This window comes from Drosophila biarmipes, chromosome X (genome assembly GCF_025231255.1).
Source record: "Drosophila biarmipes strain raj3 chromosome X, RU_DBia_V1.1, whole genome shotgun sequence".
NCBI lineage: Eukaryota > Metazoa > Arthropoda > Insecta > Diptera > Drosophilidae > Drosophila > Drosophila biarmipes.
Genome location: NC_066611.1, coordinates 4325372 through 4338939, shown reverse-complemented (window position 1 = coordinate 4338939; position 13568 = coordinate 4325372). Strand labels below are relative to the sequence as shown.

Sequence of the window (13568 nt, the reverse complement as noted above, 5' to 3'; positions counted from 1 at the left end):
CGCGAGCTTCGAGCTTTTCCTCTGGGTTTTCCGGCCGAGCTTGGCGCTCGCTGCAAAGGAAAAGCCGGCTATAACGCAGCGGTATGAGAGCAATTCGGAGAAAGAGAGAGCTTAGCTGGCACTCTTGGCGCCCATTCTGGAGTTCGACTGAGATTTAAAAAATATTCGTATTGATTATTTGGAATATATGTTTTAAAAATTATTGAAATTTTCCAAAGTTATTTCAGCTTGTAATGCGATTTGCTAATTTAAAGTTGAAGAACTTAAAAACCTATCAACCTAAAGTATACAATTATATTCAACTTATTTGCCCCCTGTTACCCCAGTTTTTAATATACAAAATATACAAGTCACAAACAAAGAAGTTTAAAAAAATTAAATGATTTTCACTTTTGCCTTTCAGCAGCTGCATTCCTATGGATTTCGTCGATCTGTCGAGGCATCTTATGCAGATCCTCCATTATGGCCAATGCCCTCTCCCTCACATTTAGATACAAGTGCTGAATATGCCTTGTCAAAGGATTGAAAATCGTGGTTCTAGCAATATCATCGGCGCTGAGATGGAAATTCATGGTGCCAGGACTTGCTTTTAACATCGTTTTTTCAGAAGTATGCTTTTTAATTTCCTGTTGGTCTGCTCTTTTACGAGCAGTTTTCTCACCAGTTGGCAAGCCCAATGGCTTCGATTCCGCTTTCTTAGCCTCAGAAGTATGAATATTATCTTCCTTTGGATCGAGAACATTTTTTCCAGCAGATGGTAATTGCAAAGGCTTCGACTTCGTCTTTTTAGGCTCGGCTATACGATTTTTAATCTCCTGCGGCTTGCGATCTGTTGTTTTACAAGCCGCTTTCTCACCAGGTGGTAATCCCAGTGGCTTCGATTCCGGTTTTTTAGCCTCATAAGTTCGATTTTTATTTTCCTGTGGACCGCAATCTGTTGTTTTACGCACAGCTTTTCCACCAGATGGTAACCCCAATGGTCTCGACTTCGCTTTCTTAGCCTCAGTCTTTAGCTTCATTTTCTCCAAAGCCTCCTGCTCTTCAATCTGCGATAGAACTGTTGCCTTGAGTTCCTCGGCACTTCTGAGACCAAGCCTCAGGTTGGAGCCCGTGGAGCTGGGTTTCCCGCGATCCTTGAAGTCTTCACGTCTCTTTTGTCTAGCACTCCCTTCAATAACTTTATTATGCGGCGTTGGAACTGGTGGTTTGTTCGTAAGAGTCCTTGAAGATTTGACGCTTTCTCCTTGCTTATATGGATAACGCGGAGTTGGAACTGGAGGTTTATTCGTTGGAGTCCTTGGAGACCTGGCTCCTTCATAGTACTTCAAGTCTTCGTGCCTGTAAAAATTATGCGGAGTTGGGGCTGGAGGTGTCCAATTTCGAGCTTCTGAAGATAGCCTACGGGACTGGGTCTTGCAGATCTGACACTCTATGCCTTCGTCTTCGTCATTTTCTAGATCTCGAAGCTGAAGCTCAGGAATCAAGTCGCAGTGGGATTTTCTGGAACTTTTTGGTTTCATATCCTACGTACAACATGAAAAATCAATGATAAGTAACAGTGAAATTAAAAAATAACCGAAGATCTAGCGATTTATCTAACATTTCTGAAACACCACTTGAAGAAAAATAAAATAGTTACGATTTGTATTACCAGATCTTTATGTGTCTGTAGATGCGCAGTGGGTGCTGGAGGTTTATTCGTTGCAGTCCACGGAGCTTTGGCGCCTTCATAGTACTTAAGGTCCTCGTGACTACAATAATTATGCGGAGTAGGGGGTGGGTTCGTCCTATTGCGAAGGTCCGAAGGTCCTCTACGGGACAGGGAATTGCACAGCTGGCACTCCCTTCCCTCTTCTTGATTTTCTAATTCTGGAAGTCGAAGCTCGGGAATCGATTCAGAGTGTTTTCTTCCTGAACTGTTTTGTTTCACATCCTTGGGATTTGATTCTTTGTGTGGACTCTACAGGTTAATTTGTAATACAAGAATATTAGCTTGTGGTAATTGAAATTAAAACAAAAATAAATAAAGAATTCGCGTTTTATCCAACATTTTTTACTCTTGCAGATGGTATTACGATTTCAGACAGAAGTTTGCAACGCAGTGATCAGCTCCACTGCACGAGTCGACATGTCCGTCTGTCCGTACGTCTGTCCGTCTAACTAATCTCGCAGTTTTAAAGTTATCGGGCTGAAACTTTCCCAAAATTTTGTTTTTTTTTTTTGCAGGTAGTATATAAGTCGGAACCAGCCGGATCGGACAACTATATCTTATATTATTTAAAAAAAATTATATCTTTGATGTTTTTTAACATATAGCAAGCATGTCAAAGAAATGGGCAGGGAAATAATGAAATAACAATTGTATTTAGTAGCAACGAAAATGTAACATGGTGGTTCTAACATTGATTATTTCTTATAACTGCAAGGGTATACATCCTTCGGCTTGCCGAAGCTAACTTCCTTTCTTGTTTAAGCGTCATTTAAGGACAAATAAAATAATTCAGCTTTGCTATTACCCGCCCTTCAAAAGTGCGATCCGGGTTCCACAAAGGTGAGTCCAGTCCGCGAAGGACTCGCTGGCAAAGACTAGACGGATACTTAGGATCCTGACACGGGCAACGGACGTGCTCATTGCGGATATCCCGGTGGTTGTGGGTTGGTTCAGTACGGGACGAAACTAGGCGATTGTGCTCTGGGTAATTCCTCTCCCGACGCAAGCGACTCACTTCTTCGGCGCAAAGCTTCAATTGCTTATTGCGCTGTGGTATTATTATACACAAATCGGAAACTGGATTCTTCTGCCCATTTCATAGACTCACCTTTAAACACGGGGAACAAGTGCAAGTGCACTTTTCCGGATTCTGGACATTTGTATCCTTATTTCCCATCGTTCAAGCAATAACTAAAATCGAGTTTATTTTAATAATTTTCTTACAACTTCTGTTCACGAAAGCACTTGTTAAAGTGATGTTCTCATGTGACATTATTATCTAGGATCCCCTGACATGGAAAACCTATACAAGAGAAAGGCTACTGAATTTGGAAATATCCAAAGTGGATTCAGATAACATATAGATCGTTCGTATGGCAGCTATATGATATATATAGTCCAATATCGAAATTCAGAACTAATAAAAATTGTATTTCCAAGCGTAACCTCCTGCGCTATGTTAAAAAACATTAGTTATAACTAAAAAAAATGTTTTCCGATAATTCCTATGGGAGATACAAGATATAGTTGTCCGATCCGGCTGGTTCCGACTTATATATGTACTACCTGCAATAGAAAGAAAGTAGAAACGGACGGACAGCCGGACGGACAGACGGACATGGCTAGATCGATTCGTCTAGTGGTGCTGATCAAGAATATATATACTTTATTCGATCGGAAACGTCTATTAACTGCTTTGCAAACTTCTGACTGAAATCATTATACCCTCTGCAAGGGTAAAAAAAAGAATATATATACTTTATTCGATCGGAAAGTCTCTTAACTGCTTTCTGACTGAAATCATTATACCTCTGCAAGAGTAAAAGAATCTAAAATCTTAAAATAATGCTTTACCCCAGAATAGATGGTAACCAAGTTATTATTACTTGGAAATCATTTTGTAATTGTGTATCTATATCATTTAGGCATATAATACAGTCCCTATTGAAAACAATATTATAATCAAAATTATATGTACAGCAGAGTAGAAGATAATCTAATGAAAGACAATGAAGATTCTCGTTTTGCTATTTCATTCGTGTGGGATCTAGAAAATATAGTTTTCCTATCCAGCTAGAACCGACCCATATACCGCCTGTTATATACTTTTGGGAAAGTTTAATCCCGATATCATTAAAAGCTATCGTTTTTAAGATACTAGTTGAACATGGACATAGCCAAAGGTGTCCTTCTGGTGATGCTGATCAAGAATATCATACATTTAGATGCAAAACTCTTTAAAATAAAAACTATTTTTATTCGTTCCCATTTGTGCCAGTGAAATAACCATGTGTGATTTGTTGTTGTTGTATTTTTTAATTAATTCATAATAAAAGTTTCTATTTTTCGGTTGGTTTTTTTTTGTTTTCGACGCTTAGCTAATATATTTATTATATATTATTTATATGTATATCTACAATAGGTATTAGCATTATCATTATTAAACTGTTGTTTGCTTTCTTTTTGTTTCGAATCTGCATAATTGCAGATCCATTTCATTTGTTTGTTGGTTGTTTTTAGACAAGTTAAGATTTAAAAAAAAACTAAAAAGTTCGCTTATGTACGTGTTAGTTCTTCTTTCCCGCGCTCCTCTCGCTGCCGCTTCGCTTAAATAACAAAAAAATTGTCGCTTCTGCCAAATAAATTATATATGCATATATAATAAAAAAATATATAGTCATATACTTGGTAAGACGTAAGTGTAGGGCATACAAAATAATATAGCTAAAACAAATCTTGCTGCAATCCTCAATCGGAGGATCAAATAATTAGGTGTATGTAAAATAATTAAATTGCAATTTTGGGTGTGGCCGGTGCATAACTACAAATTAGAATCGTATGAATGCCAATAAGCAGGATCGTAAGCCAATAATCAAACGTGTAAACAAACATCTGCGATCGTACAATCGAAATAAATAAAAACGGCGTTGGGTCGTAGGATGCCCAACCTGTATATATACAATAAATATATATATAAAAGTGTCGATTTCCTCGTCCCGAGAAGCGTGCTTTCTGCTCGCCTTGACTCGCATTTTGGTTGTCATCGTAATCATTTTATCATCATGATTTTCACACATAATTATGTTCGGTTGTTGTAAATATACAATCTTTCATATACTTTATTTATATATATATTTATATATAATTTGTATATAGTTTAATTAGCTTTTTATTGCAGTTGAGTATACTATGTTGACTTGTTTTTTTTGTTGGTGTTGTTGCTGGTGTTCTTGATCCTATTTCGTTTGTTTATATTTTCTTTTGTTTTTTGCTTTGTTTTTGTTTTCATTCCTTCGTTTCGATTCGGTACGAGGCTTTATCCATATTGCTTCTTGATCTCGATAGGTTTTCTCGGCTCTATTCTCCATTTGTAGTTATCTTGAGTGGTGTACTTCTGTGTTTGTGGCTATTTCCGTGGCTCTTCCTCCGCCTTGCTTCATGCTTATTTAAGTTTAATTTACGCTTTGCTAATTATAAATTATGTTTTAGTTTTTGTGTTTCTTGTTGGAGTTCTTGTTGCAGCTGTTGGTTGATTTATCCTGATTTGTCTTGTGCCAAGTTCCTTTGATCGGCCCAACCAGTAATATACTGCCACCATATGGTCGGCTGGGGACCGGAACTCGATCCGAACACAAGTGAATCGCGGGCTGGTGGTGGTGGTGGGGAGTGATGCGTCGCCCAGAGGAGAGAAGTAGGAGGATGGAGCAGGATGCACGCGGTTTCTCAGTCATTGTCGTGGGCCCCGCCAGTCGTCGTCATCATTCAATCCCTCCCAGATGCCCCTAATAATTTGGGGCTTGATCCGGGCCTGCGAAACGAGGACAAAGGCTATCTGCTGGCGGCGGCCACAATGGACCAATTATCATCGCAATCATCATCAGCTGCGCCAGAAGAAGCTCTTTTTGAGCCTGACAGACAGCTTGCGATGTACGCGCAGCCTAACCTGCTCCTGATCCTAAGTATCGTCCGACATGAACGCGTTCTGAGTCTTCGACTCCTCAATGCGGCGGATCTGTTGGCGCAAATACATAATTCTAGGGGGGAAGAAACAGAATGAATAAGAAAACATAACTCCCATTGAGTTGACACGGCTAAACTCACTTTTGTTCCTGCAGGGTGGCATTGATCTCGGTGCTGCGAACCAGACTGCGGGCGCACTTCAGCTCGGCGCATATCCTCGTGCAGGTGATGTCGCCAAAAAGGTGCGTATCCTCACAGCACTTCTGCGCCTTCGAGAAATAAGCATAAAACATTTACAATCAGTTCGAGTCCACAGTTAAGTGCACATTCAGGGCCGAGTTAGTGAGTTACACGCAGGCAAATCCTACCTCACAGCTTACCTGACGCTCCAGCACCTCCGCCTGCCAGTTGGTCACATGCGCAATCAGGTCGGCGCGGAAGTATTTGGCCAGCTTGGGCGAAATCTCGGGGCCGCGCAGGTTTGCCGCCTGCCCCGAGGAGCCCACGCAGCTCTGCAGCGAGCTCAGCGTGGCCGACGAGGTGCCATCCACTAAAAGAACATAAATTAGTGTCCAAGTAATGGGAAGATGTGTCATTAACCATCAATACTTACATTTCCGCTGCTGCTGGGCCTGCTGCGCCGCTTGCAGCTGAAGACTAGCCGCTGCCGCGGCTGCCGCTGCGGCGGCCAACTGTTGCTGCTCCAGCGCCGAGCCGCTCAAGTCCAGTTCCTGGGTTGGCGTGGGCGGGCCCTCGCCACCCGCCGCCGCCCCGCTGTTGCTGCCCATCGAGGTGATCACACTGATTCCGCTGACGGCGCCCAAGCCGGGCACGATGCTTTGGCTGCTGTTCGCTCCACTGGAGCCGGATGAGGCATTTCCGCCGGGCGTGGCCGGAGAGGCGTTCGCCACCAGCATTCCGCCATCGGGGGTCGTCTTGAGGACGAAGGGTGGATTGCAGGTGTAGGCATTGCTCACATTATTCGTGTGGCCCACAATCGTCGGGATGGGACTCTTTGTGTAGCTCAACGACGGCGACAGGCTGTGGTGCGGATGAGGCATGTACAGTGGCGAGTTCACACTGTTGTCCCTGTAAATTTGATACACATTAGTTAAGGCTTGATAAAAGTTGTATAGATCTCACCGTAAGCTGCCGGAGATGACAGAGTTGAAGGCATGATTGGCCACATCTGCCGCTGAACCGACCGAGTTGACGCTGTGATGTGATTGCACATCGAGGACGCCCAGGCCCAGGTGCATTTTCTGGCGCATTAGCATCGCCTGATCCTTGCCCTTGGCACCCGGTGGCAGTGGAGCATTCGAATTCAGATGGTGCTGGTGCGGATCCTGACTCCCCAGTGTGGGCACAGTCGTCTGCAACGCGCAAGTATATGGTGAGAACAATCAAGAGGAGCTGAGACAAAGGCAAACTTACGCCGGATGTGGAGCCGATGTGGCCGACAACAGAGTTCCTCAGGCTGCTGCTGCTTGCATTGTTGCTGCTGCCGCCGGCACTGTTGCTGCTGTTGCTGTTAACCATTCCCGAAGACGACAGTCCGCTGGTGGGCAGCATTGTGACGCCACTGGTAGCTCCGCTACCGTAGTGCAGAACCACCGCCGCACCTGCGCCTGTCGCTCCAGAAGCGGAGGAGTTGGCATTCGGGTGTGAGGCCAAACGGGGCAGGGCGTTGCTCATGGGCTGATCGGTGCTACCACCGCCGCCGCCACCGGGACCGCCTCCGCCCGGTCCGCCGCCGTGGGTGGTGGGCGTGCCGCTCAGCGAGTAACTGGCCTCCGAGGTGGGCGTAGAGTCGCCGCTTATGTCCATATCAGCATTGTCGTTGTGTCGACCTGTGGGAATGATTGGGGACAAGCCATAAGTAACATTTCCGCTTTAGTTTGCTACCAATCATTGGAAACATTGTTCTTACCATCCAAACGCCTTCGATGGCTGGGCGGACCGCCATCGTTGTCGTAATTCCATCTCAGTCGTGAATTGTCCCGCGAAGAATTGGAATGTTTGTATGCTGTATTGCGTAAATAATGTTAAAACATGGTATACACTTTAATGACAGAATTTATACTTACTCGATCTGGAGAAACGATCGTCGCGGTCGCGATCGCGATCCTTGTCGCGATAATCCTTTTCACGATGCTGATCGCGCGGCAAATTTCTAAAAACATATAACGTGTTAGTAAGGTTTTTGGTGGCAACTACTTTAAATAGCCCATAAGATCTTTCTCATTAAAGATTCTCATTGAGGTTTGCTTTTACCTTTCTCTGTCCACCCATTCCTTTGGTTTCTCCCATTGAGAGACTTCCGTCTTGCAGTTGTAGTAATACATTTTTCCTGAAATAAAACCAACATTATGAGTCAGCAGCTGGAGAAGAGTAAACTTTGGTGTAGATGGACTCACCCGATGAGCTGACATGCTCGCTCCAGTCGCCATAACGCGCCGTCCGCTCGCCGCGATCGTTGCGCTCGCGTTTGTCTGATAAAAGCACAAAAAAACATCAGCAAAGTGTGGAAACCCAAGGCGCCTTGGACTTACCAGCATACTTGTCCTTCTTGTACAAGTCCCTGTCGCGATCGGAGCCGCGATCCCGCTTGTCGCGCAGATCGCGCAGGTCCCGATCCCGCTCCCGATCGCGATCGTCGGACCCCGAGCGTTTGTCGTTCTCCCGCGAGGAGCATAGCTTGCCGCTGGTGTTGCCTCCTCCGCCGCCTCCTCCACCGCCACGCCGATCCCTGTCATGGTTGGTGCGGTACGAAGACTCCGAGTCGCGATCGTTGCCACGCCGATCACGTTTGTCTAGGGAGGGGAGAATAAACCAGAGTTTTAGTTACAAGAATTAGCCGGCTATGGCTCTCTCTCAACTCACCTGAATATTTGTCCTTCTTGTAGACATCCCGATCTCGGTCCCGCATCTTCTGCATGAAGCTGTATCGCTCGCCGCTGCCGCCACGCCCATTGCCTCCTCCGCCGCCGCCGCGATGATCGCTGCGATCGCGCAGATCGTGCGAGCGGGACGAGGGCGAATCAATGTCCGGCGACTGGGAGCGGTAGCTGTTGCCATTGTTCAATGGTCCGCCACCATTGCCGCTGCCCCCGCCGCCTCCTCCAGCGGATCCGCCGCCTCCTCCACCGCCAGCGCCTGGCGACAGGTCGCGATCGCGATAATTGGAGGAACGATCGCGTTCGTAGTCGCGCTTTGAACTGCTGTACTTTGAGCTCTGCACGGGTAAATAGAAGCGCACACAGTGTTTAGTCGATTTATATTCCCAAAATTAATTGCACAGTGCTACAAAATACAATATTTGTCAAGTTCGTTTCAAGCAGTTCCAGTGGGGAGTGAAGATGTGGTCAAGAAATTCTCAGACATACGATAAACATCTTTAACAAATATTTCTGTAGCGGGTATAATAGTCAAAATTATGCATTTTAAGCAACAAGTAAATATGAAAACATCAGATTAAAGTCTGAAAACATGAAGGAACTTTTCGACCACACTTACACCTCCACTGACCCTCTTCATAGGTACGGATCCACTGGAATATTCAGTGTTACATCCTTTGTAGCGGTGATTTGAGTCTCGGTTTAGTTATGACTTGTCAAGTTATTTGATTCTTGGGGACAGGGTGTTAGTTGAACTAAGTCTACTCAATAGTGAAATCATAAGTAAATGCATAAATGCCAGCTACTATTGCCAATGTTCTCGCTTGTGATTATTGCCAATGCAAACGAACAGAAACGAAATGAGAGTTAAGTGAAATGAAATTCCGATGGCTTGGAAATCAAACGTGTTATCGACAAGAATTTTGAAATATGTCAAGTATTTGGTTTAGTTTGTCGTCTCTGCAAGACTCTAAATGATAATATCCGAAATTAGTGTCCGTTTTTGTTCAATTTTCAGATAAATAAAAATTTTAACGAAAGTGAATATGAACCTTGATTTTGGTTATTATTTTTTTATAATTTTTTGAATTGATTTAATGTTTTCGTTTTTTACGATAAGTTTATATCATATGGTTGTCGATCATAATTTATAACTTATTTTTCCTGATTGTTGTTAAAGTCAATTATAATGCTTCCATAAATTCAATTTTTATCCTGGCTTGATCATACATTTTATAATAATCCATGCATGGTTTCTAAGAAATTAAAATCCTTTACAATGTACTGATTGAAGATACCACTTTTTCTTTTTTTATAGTTTTAAAATGATCTATTTTATTCATAGTTTGGTCATTTCTGATGTTGTTTATGATGTTAAATGATTAAAACATAATCTCAGCGGCGATTTGTGTGTTGTTTTAGATCAGCTTTTGTTTATAATACGTTTTGTTGCGGTTCCATTGCTTTTTAAGGAGTTTCTTGTGATTTTAAAATGATTTATTCATCTGTGATGCGTTTATTTATTCCTTGATCTTCTGTTAATTAATTGTAAATAAGTGTTTTGATAATATTATTGATTTTTGTTCGTTGCTTTCCAGATTATTTGCTTTAGTTTGAAGCGTTTGTCATTGGTTTTACTGGGTTGCCGGTACTTTTTTCATATTTATCACTTATTTTTTAACCATTGCGTTTAATGGGTTGTTCTTATTTTACTTACTTCTAGGCGACACAGGCCCACTGCCGAAGGCGTCGCCGTCGCTGCCGCTGCGCCGCCCTTGCTGTTCGCACTGTTGTTGTTATTGTTATTGTGGCTGCTAATGTTGCTGTTGCAATTGGCAATTGTTGTTGTGGACAGGGAGAGGTCAACAGCCATTTTGTTGTTGTTGCTGCTGCTGCTGGAGGAAGTGCTGTTGCTCCTCATAGAGATTTGTTAGTTAATTATCAGGTTGTTTCTGCTCGTTTTGACAATCCAATTGGTCGCTTTGCAAGGGGGCACAACTTTAACAAGAGTCTTTGTTTTTTGCTTATTTACTTCCCATTTCATTTGTTTGTTTTGGCTTAATTGATTGTTGTTGCTTTTTGTTTGAGGCACATTCGTGTTTTTGTTGTTGGTTTGGTTGTCGTTGATACTTTCGTTAAATACTTTTCAAATATACTTATGTTCTTTGGTTGCACATTAGTTGTTTGTTGTTTGCTTTTGCATTGGTGTATAATTGTTTACTACGTCGTTTTAAGGCTATTTTAGTTTGATTAAGTTTTTACTTGTTAGGCAGCGCTTATAAATTGGTTATGAATTTGATTTCTATTTAAAATAGTTTGATAAATGTTTATGCTCCTCCGCATTCGTTAGTCAATCAATGGTATATAACTCGGTTTAAAGCATATATTTGTGCTGTTCGGTTAAGGATTGTAATTGAATAATTTGTTTCTAAATAGGATATTTGTTGATAACTATTTCTCGCTTTCTTGTATACCGACCTATTAGGCTATTAATCGAATTGGTTTAGGTTATTTGGTTTTTGTCTTTTTGGCGTTGGTGCGTAAAGATTCGTTTCTCAATTTAAGATCAGTTCAGGCTGCAATGCCGCGTTTTTGAATGGGTTAAAATGAAACACGATTTGGTCAGTTCAAAAATGGATGAGGTTACGGGAAAAGTAAGATCTGGGATGCACAACAAACACAGCGATTGAAAAAGTAAGAGAAATGTGAACGGAAAAAATCCAAAAATCCAGGCAACACACTTGCAATTTTTGTTGATTTTTCAGTGATACAACTACGTTCTACAGAATCGGAAAATGACAAGGGGAATCGATGGTTCAAGAATCTACGATTTACATTGGCTTTTATGATATTCTCTTTTTGGCTCTGGGGTGCACTACGAAACAAAATATGTAGACTAAAAGCTGGCATACAAAACGTGATTAAATGCGGTTAGAGGAGGGATCTGGGATCGGTCTGCTCACCTGGTATGATGTGTGGCTGGTATGCTTCTCAAAGTACCTGAATGGAGAGGGGGACACAAACAGAACATTAGTTTGGTTTGTCGATAAGATATTGTAATAGAAAACACCCTTTAAAGGGCTGTCTCTAAATGGATTTTAAATTATCATAGGGTTTTTTAATATTAGGTATATTTTTGAGTGTTTTTTAAAGGTGGCACTTTGATAACACTAGGGATTAGGCATTTAAAGAAAGCCAAGTTAGTTAGTTATCCAGGACTATTATTAATAAAAATATATATATAAAAGAATAATAGATTTAAAGCTAGTCTCTGTGATAAAATAGCAAAATTCAAAGTCTCTTAAGGTAATGGCTTAAGATTATTAGGAAACAGCAGTGATATCGCACACAATCCCTGGGCGATTATAGGAAAACCCAAAACTCAAATCGATTTCCCTCGCCCATTGAGTTTTCTTTTATCAATACAAGCGCTTATCAATGCCGGCATTGATTTGTTGACAGCGATTAATGTGAGTCGCCTTGGGTTCAACGGACAATCGATGGCCGGCTAAAAAGCGATGGTAAATAAACAAACTGGCGGAAGTTCGAGTGATAAACAATGGATATTATTGACTATTTTTGCAGTGCAGCAGCAAACGGTAATTGTGACAGGAATATTTTTTTCTGCCTTTTGCCAGCTGAGCGCGTGCGAGCGAGAGGCGAGTAGTGTGTGGTGGAAAAGCTGGGAAACCCAAATATTGCGACTAGGCCGAAGGCAAGGGGGAAAACTCGAAGCCTCGGCACAAAGGAAGAATAAAATATTCAAGAAAGACATTTAAACAGGGAAAATTAAGGGCTTCGAGGACCAAAAACGAAAGGCGGGCCGAGGCCGAGGCTGCGAGTTCGAGCGAGATGGCGATAGGGCAGAACGTAAACAAAAAAATATACATCTACGGGTGTGCGTGTGCGAGTGCGAGTGCGAGTGTGTGCGTTGGGGATCACTGTTATTGCCGACACTACGGTACATTATCCTGTGTAAGATATGCATATACATTACCCATCGTTCATACGCTGCGGTTTTCTAGCATGCATTACCATCAATGCAAGTTTTTCGCCAAATACGCTGCTGCTGCTTCTGTTGGTCTTCCCCCTGCTTCCCCTGCTTCCTCTGGCTCCTGCTGCTGCGGCTGCTTCTTCCGCTGCTGCTGCTTCTTCCGCTGCTGCTGCTGCTTCCTCTTCCCGTGCAGATAATGCAGCCTGCTCCGATTCTGTCCACTCTGGTGGGGCCCTTGGCGCCTCCTTTTCGCTCCTCCTCCGTCCTCCACCACTGCTTCTTCTTCTCACCTGCCAAGGCACGCGCGCTTGTGTGTGTGTGTGTGTGTTGTGGTCCGCTTGTATGGGAGGCTCTCAGTGGCATGTGTGTGTGTGTGCGGGGTCCGTGACTCGGTGTGTGCGAGTGTGTTGTATGAGTGTTGCCCAAATTGCGGTCGCCGTTCTATCGGCTTATTTCGCTGCCCCCTGGAAGTAGAAACGTTCAAGGCAATCCTTTAGCAGCTTCCTCTCTTCGATCTCCCTAATGCAATTAGCGTGCGAAATGCCTTCAATTTTTCACGTTCGGCACACACGCGTGTGTGTGCCTGTGCCGTGGTGTGCGCGTGTGTGTGAGTGGTGTCGCTTCAGTCGTATTTCGCTTGACTTTTTTACTTTTTTCGTCGCTTCGCCTTTGCTTCGTACCTTACCGCAATTCGTTTGCCGCTCGCCTTCTTCGCTGCGCTGTAATCGCCGCATTTAGTTGCTCCGCATCGAACGACAATTTGGTTAATTATACGCCGACTTGCTGCGTTCGCTTTTTGGCCTCTATACTTGATGATTTTTTTCAATTCTTTTGCATTACGCTTTGTGCGGTCTGTTCGTCGGCACGGCTGTGTTGAGTTTGACAGCCATCGGTCGCTGTTGGCGTCCCGCTCGCACGTTTTCGGAGCGGTGTCAGCGTTCGTCCCTTTTCCGCTGGCCGCTTGGCGGGCGTGCGAAGAGTGCAGCTATATGTGTTATGGCGTTAG

The 13568-nt window shown here is 43.2% G+C and overlaps 2 protein-coding genes across 6 annotated transcripts; both read right to left on the bottom strand.

The window, feature by feature from the left end:
* Window positions 1-298: 298 nt before the first annotated feature.
* LOC108033026 (uncharacterized) lies at window positions 299-2983 on the bottom strand. Of its 2 annotated transcripts, XM_050890494.1 has the most exons (4): window positions 2820-2983; window positions 2517-2759; window positions 1652-1960; window positions 299-1523 (listed from the first exon to the last, which is right to left on the bottom strand). In XM_050890494.1, the coding sequence occupies exons 1-4, from the start codon at window positions 2886-2888 to the stop codon at window positions 387-389; spliced, it is 1758 nt and encodes a 585-aa protein (XP_050746451.1). In that variant the 5' UTR covers window positions 2889-2983; the 3' UTR covers window positions 299-386. The 2 variants fall into 2 exon arrangements, with proteins under 2 accessions (XP_050746451.1, XP_050746452.1); XM_050890495.1 differs by lacking the exon at window positions 2517-2759 and having other exon boundaries at window positions 2820-2971.
* A 1021-nt stretch (window positions 2984-4004) lies between these two features.
* On the bottom strand, window positions 4005-13457 carry LOC108033121 (WW domain-containing adapter protein with coiled-coil homolog). 4 transcript variants are annotated; one of them, XM_017107331.3, is made up of 15 exons: window positions 13243-13457; window positions 12566-13026; window positions 11532-11568; window positions 8555-8906; window positions 8224-8484; window positions 8089-8163; window positions 7946-8021; window positions 7759-7844; window positions 7602-7697; window positions 7106-7521; window positions 6815-7044; window positions 6285-6760; window positions 6052-6221; window positions 5813-5940; window positions 4005-5745 (listed from the first exon to the last, which is right to left on the bottom strand). In XM_017107331.3, the coding sequence occupies exons 2-15, from the start codon at window positions 12604-12606 to the stop codon at window positions 5667-5669; spliced, it is 2523 nt and encodes an 840-aa protein (XP_016962820.1). In that variant the 5' UTR covers window positions 12607-13026; window positions 13243-13457; the 3' UTR covers window positions 4005-5666. The 4 variants fall into 4 exon arrangements, with proteins under 4 accessions (XP_016962820.1, XP_016962819.1, XP_016962821.1 ...); XM_017107330.3 differs by having other exon boundaries at window positions 13248-13457; XM_017107332.3 differs by having other exon boundaries at window positions 5813-5934; window positions 13248-13457.
* Window positions 13458-13568: the final 111 nt, after the last annotated feature.